This window comes from Dryobates pubescens, chromosome 14 (genome assembly GCF_014839835.1).
Source record: "Dryobates pubescens isolate bDryPub1 chromosome 14, bDryPub1.pri, whole genome shotgun sequence".
Classification (NCBI taxonomy): Eukaryota; Metazoa; Chordata; class Aves; order Piciformes; family Picidae; genus Dryobates; species Dryobates pubescens.
Genome location: NC_071625.1, coordinates 3,682,833 through 3,688,910, shown reverse-complemented (window position 1 = coordinate 3,688,910; position 6,078 = coordinate 3,682,833). Strand labels below are relative to the sequence as shown.

General features: G+C 53.3%; 1 protein-coding gene across 1 annotated transcript in view; it reads right to left on the bottom strand.

Annotated features, from left to right (window-relative positions):
- Window positions 1–3,827: 3,827 nt before the first annotated feature.
- The window catches only part of GRHL2 (grainyhead like transcription factor 2), a 65,362-nt gene continuing 63,111 nt past the window's right edge, over window positions 3,828–6,078 (bottom strand). Inside the window, exon 16 of the mRNA XM_054167460.1 lies at window positions 3,828–5,020. Coding sequence (XP_054023435.1) covers window positions 4,906–5,020 — 115 coding nt within the window. The 3' untranslated portion in view covers window positions 3,828–4,905. The remainder of the gene's footprint in view (window positions 5,021–6,078) is intronic.

Below are 6,078 nucleotides of genomic sequence, written 5' to 3'. Positions count from 1 at the left end.
TCCCTTCACACTGCAGCCTTGAAGCCACAGCCCCACTGCCTGCTGAGCAAACCCCAGAGCAGCCCTTGCCTGCTGCCCTCACGGCCTCCAGCCTGCTCACCCCTGAGGGCAAAGGGGCAGCAGCCAGGCAGCCCCTTTGGAGGGCTGAAGCTGTGCATGGGTGCTGTGCTGGCAGGGTGCAGCCAGCTGGGCTCCCCACTGCTAATGCAGCTTCTCCTGCAGCGGTTGCAGTGGCCACGGGGCGAGAGGACATGGAGCGGGTTCCAGCAGCAAAGGGAGGGCAGCACAGGGCTGAGCATTTCCTTCTGAGGAACTTCATGAAGCTCTTCCTGTGGCTCCATTTCCCAGTCTGCTGAGGCTCCTTTGGATGGCAGTGTGACCCTCTGGTGTATCTCCCAGCTTGGTGCCACCTGCTGAGGGCACACCCTGCCCCACACCACCACCCAGGGCAGCAGCGAACACACTGAGCACAGCCCCCTGGGGCACACTGCTGCTCACTGGCCTTCAGCCAGGCTTCACGCTGCTGATCACCACTCTCTGGGCACAGCTGTGCAGTCCTCAGTCCACCTCACTGTCTGCTCATCAAAGGCTTCTCTCTAGGGCTCTTAGGGGAGAGACGATGGCAAAGCTCTTGCTGAAGCCACTGCTGTCCCTCTGCTGAGCAGAGCAGGCACTGGAGCCCCGCTCTGGCCGTTCCCTCTCAGACCCTGCTCTTGTTGCCTTGGCACGATGCAATCCTGCTTTCTTCTGGCTGACAAGCTGCTCTCTGGGCTCAGCAGCAGGAACCCAAGCCCTGCTATGCAGTAGGGGCACAGAGGAGGATGAGGCTCTCTCATACATAGGAATATTTATTTATTTCATTTTTTTCTCCCTTCTTAAAAATGTACAAAAAAATAAAATACCTGTATTTACAGCTTGTCAAACCCCTCTCCCAGCTCAACACTAGCAAGGGCCAGCAGCTATTTTCTGACTCTACAAGCACACTGTTCATACATAAAGCTCCTTGTTTGCCAGCAAGAGGGCTGCTTGTCACAGGCTTTGGCACAAACGTGGGGTTTGGATCTTGTCTCGGCTCACAGGAAACGGAAGAGCGCAGCAACATTTCGTCAGCTTTACAAAGCCAGACCCTTCTCCTTTGCCCAGGTCTGGAGCCACCACCACACAGCATCTCTCTGGCAGCTGGGGAGTCGAGTTTTCACTAACTTGTTGGGATTCATTTGGCTAAACAATGCAGAGACTGCAGGAGGAAAATGCAGAGGGCAGGCTGGACCTCTGAGCCCCCCGAGCGGCAGCTTCAGGGCAGGGCACACAGGAGGCTTAGGGAAAGAAGGAAACCAGAGAGTCCTTTTCTTTGCAGTTTAAATTCAGTGGTAAAAGCCCTCTGCAATGAGGAGGACAGCACTGTGCAGCAACAAAGCTTCACTCCAGGATGCAGCACTGCCTTTCGGGGCTGTCAGCATCGGACTGGGTAGGAAGAAACTGGAACTTCAGCGCCGGAGGGTTGGGAACGAAGCCTCCCGTGGACGGAGGGAGTGGGAAGCAGAACTACAGCTTGGAGGAGAAGTCTGCAGGGCTCCACCAGTCTCCCCAAACACAACATCTACAGGCAAGGCACTGCTCCAACTCTGCACAGGGCAAAGGAGCTGCACCAGTCAAGACTGAAGACTGCTCTCCTTGAAAAAGGAGAGGGAATGAGAGGTTTGTTCCTTTAACTAAACAAGCACAGCAGTGCCACAACGAGACAAAAGGAGGCAAGACAGACACTCCTGTCCCCTGCTGAACAGAGGCCAAGCCTTGCTTCCATCTAACTCCTATTGGGAAGATAATCAACAGGAGCAACTTGTGTATTTTACACAAAATACAGCTGAGCACTTTGTACTCCTCAAGATCTTTGAGTCAAGCCAGGCAGGAGGCTGCCTCTGCTTCAGAAGTTTGCATGATTTGTCCTGGCCCTTCCCCACCACTCTGCTAGCCTGGTTCTGACCCAGAGCCCTGAGAGCTTGCAGCTTGCCACAACCAGTGCCCAAGGTTCAGTGCTCTGCTGGCAGCTGATTCTGTAACCACAGCTGAAGGGGTGCAGGGTGGTGTGCTGAGGTTCTTGCAATGCCTCTGGAGCAGAGGAACAAAGCCCTCAGACCTTGTCAGATCAAGCCAGGGGAGCTCATCCTTAACTGGCTCCAGTTCTTGCTTGAAAATAATCTGACCACCAGGCTCAATCCTGCTTATCTTCCTCAGCCCTTTTGAGGCTGGAAGGAGGAACCAAAGCAGGAGTACCAGGTCTCTTGTCTCAGGAATTTGCACACTTTAAGATGTGTTTAGAAAAGCTTTCAGCTACTCTGGGAAGCAGCTTTCCCTCTCTGGACAGTGCCTGGCCAAAGGCTCCTAAAATAGCAATGGAAAGAAAGCTCCTTAAGCCTCAGCGTTTCCTGGATCCTTGCACTTCCCACTGCTCCCACTCTGCTCCTCAGCACAGGGTGCTGCAGCATCCAACAGATCCCTGTTTATTCTCCACCCATGTGCAAGGTAAGAATGTCCCACTGACACGAGTGCTGGTGCTGCCAGAACAGCCCTGTCCCTCTCTGTGAGCCCTGCATTCTCACTGTCCTCTCTTAATGCAGCACATCCCAAGCTGGGCCAGCCACAGGCAGCCCCTGTAAGCAAGAGAGCTTGGATGCAGGTTTGTTACCCCTGTGCCTCACCTGCAGCTTCTGCCCAGGCACCACAACCAGCTGAGAGACTCCAGCTGATATCCTTAGGATCTCAAACAGCAGAGGAATACAATTGAGATCACCTGCCCAGACTGTCCCTTTTCTCTGAGAAGGAAGCATTGAGGCTAAGTCAGCACAGACTTTCTACCTGGGCCAGAGCCAAGCAGAAGCAAATGGAAGCATCCTAAATCCCCTGTGTTCCCAGGGTGTCTGCCCTGGAGCAGGGCAGCAGAGTGGCTTTGGTGGAGTGCATATTTATACAGATAGTGGAAACCTCAGCATCAGGAGAAGCAAGAACACATGACAAAGGAAGAGGGAGGAAGGAAGGGAGGGGAGGGGGGCAGACAGAAGAGACCCTTTGCTTTGCAGACACTGTGGCTATGTTAGCCCTGATGCTAACAGCCTGAACCTCTTACAGGTTCCAGGTCCACAGAAACTTTGGCAGGTACCTAAGATTTCTATCTGAAGTACAGATGCTGCTGCTCATGAAGTGAAGGAAAGTGCACAAGAGCAGCCTGCAGGACCACTCATGCAAAAGCAGGACTGAACCAGGCTGGTCAGCAACCCCAGCTAGCTTGGCTGGAAATAGCTCCACACAGCTCCAAACACTACAGCCAAGCAGTGCTCTTTTACATCATCAACCACCTAATGCAAACCACTCTGTGACTGAATGAAAAGGGATTGCAGAAGGAAAACAAGAAAGAAAGCCTAAAGGCTGCACATGGGAAAGGATCCACACCTCTGCCTGCTGCACAGGATCCATGCCTGCAGCTGGAACTCACAGCACTGCATGCTGAGTGAGGAGCTCTGTCCAACAGCCAGAGGAGCTGGAACAGAGGGAGATAAGTGCTGGCTTTGGGGGTGCTAGGGACACTCAGCCCTTTAAACATTCCCTGCTATCACTTCAGCCTGCTATTTTCTCTCTTCACAGAATTCAGAGGCTAGGGGTACAATATAATGGGATAACCTTGTGGTTCAGCCTGGGTTCAGATCCAGCCCTTGTGAGGGAGAGCCATGCCCACAGCTCAGTGTGGATACTCAGTGTCCACTGCTTGGATTGAGCCCAGGTTTACAGCTCACCTAACTGTCCCAGGAATCAAACCAGAATCAGTCAACAGAGATAAAAGTGCAAGCACCCTTGAGAAGAAGAGCTTGAGTCCTGGTTCTTACTGTCTAGAGGAGTGCTGCAGAAAGCACCCTTCCCTCCACTGGATTGAGAAAAGCTCTTTGAAAGCCTCCACTTCTGCCACACGAGGGGCAGAAATCCCCTCTTTTACCCCAAGACACACCAAGCAGCAGACACATGGCACCACTTGGTTGTGATGACAGCTGGATGGGACACTCTGGTACCTACAGCTGGGACCTTGCCACCTAGAGTGGGTCCCTTTGTGGCAGAGCATTGCAGCCCCAGTGGTACAGCTTGCTCTCATGTTTCAGTATCAGAGCAGGCAGAGCAGGAGTGCAGCTGCAGTTAGCAGCTTCTCAGTACACACTGCTGAACTGACTGCAGCCACCCCCTCCTCTAGGAAAGGCCTTGTCAAACCCCAAACCCAACACATACCCAAACACAGTGGCAGTAAACATGCCCACAGACAGTAGTTAAAATATATTATTGCATATTATAAACATTATTTACAAGGCTAAAATGGTTTCTCTACCACTTACTTACACACCAGAAGCTGAATGCCTCACTCTCAACTCCTCGCTGCTGCGTGCTGAGAACCACCAGAGGTATTTGGCAAGACCACACTGGAGATATGGCTCAGTCTGAGCAAGCCAACTGGCAGCCACTTTCCCCACCTCTAGCACTGCACCAGCTTTTCAGCAGCCACAGAGAACTGCTGCTGGAGTGATGGACACCAGAGCTGTGGAACTGGACCAGCGTGGCTCCTCAGCAGGTTTGGGAGGAGCCTGTCCACACTGAAGCACAGGAGAAGATGCTGCACTGCACACTTGCAGTGGGCTGGCTGGTTACACATGTGGGGGCTGGCAACTGCTTGTCCACTACAGAGTGGGGAATAATAAATAAGGGACCAGGTTGACATGAGTGGCCTCAGGCCTCCGTGCAGTCCGGACAGGAGTTTCAAAGCAGTCTTGTAACAGGCTCTGATCAATGGCTGTCAAGTTCCCAGGGGACCTTCTGCTTTCCAAGTCGGGTGAAATGCTGTGGTTCCTCCCAGAAAGGCTCTGCCTCAGGCTAGATCTCTGTCAGTGTGATCTTGAAGCCCTCAGCCATGCTCTCCATGTGCAGGATGAACGTGTCCTCGTTGGAGTAGTGCTCGATGATGTTGTCGTCCATGTTTACCAAGATACTGGGGACAGAGGCAAGCAGCACTGTTGGGATGTGCAGGACAGCCAGGGGGAAAGCCAGGCACTGCCCTGCCTGTGCTCACTGCATCACAAGGCACAGCCAGGCTCCAGCACAGCCCAGAACAGAGGCAATCGTGGGCATCGGCACCAGGATCTGCCCCAGAGCCCCTTGGTAAAGTCTCTGGCTTAGAAGCCGCTCCTTGCCAAAGCAATTCAGGTAAGAGACATGCCAGTGCTGGGATGTTAACCCACTTGAGCTGCCTACAAGGTGAGCTGCACTCCAGATCCTTGCTGACCCAGCTGCCTGGTGTTTCCTGTGCCATGGACACCTCCATGCTACTCCCCAGCCATGCCACGTGAGCCACTGCACCCCTGGGAGCATGGGGAAGCAGGGCAGGAGGCAGTGTGAGCTGTGCTCTGCTCACAGGCCTGGCACTCAGCTGGGGGGTGAGAATCTCCACAACAACTATTTGAAGTGCACATGAGTGTTTTTCCCCTCACTCCACACAGTAAAACTGCTAGTGTCAGCAAATCCATCAGTTGGCAAGAAGCCAAAGCTGAGCGGTGTCACCTGGCTCCTCACGCGCTCAGGAAAGGCCCAGGCAACACAGTGCCTCCAGCCCCTTACAGCTGAAACCAAAGTGACTGACTTAAAACTGCACCACAGCAGTAGTGTGGTGATTTAGATGTGGAAAACCAAGTGAAGAGTGGAGAGGCTTAGATCAGTGGCAAGGAGTAGCAGCCCAGCTGTGCGATGCCTTTCACATCTGGACAGCAGCTGCCTTCTCCCCCAGACAGCAAGATGTCAGGCACGTGCATGCCTCCTGGCATTGGGCATGCTGCCCAGCACCATGAGGCCCAAACCATGGCTGGGATCTCTCAGTATCTTAGAATCAATAATGCTGGAAAAGATCTCAGAGATCATCAAGTCCAACCTACCACCCAACAGCTCCTGACAACTAAACCATAACTTCAAGTGCCACATCCAATCCTTTTTTGAACACCTCCAGGGATGGGGACTCCACCACCTCCCTGGGCAGCACATTCCAATGGCCAATCT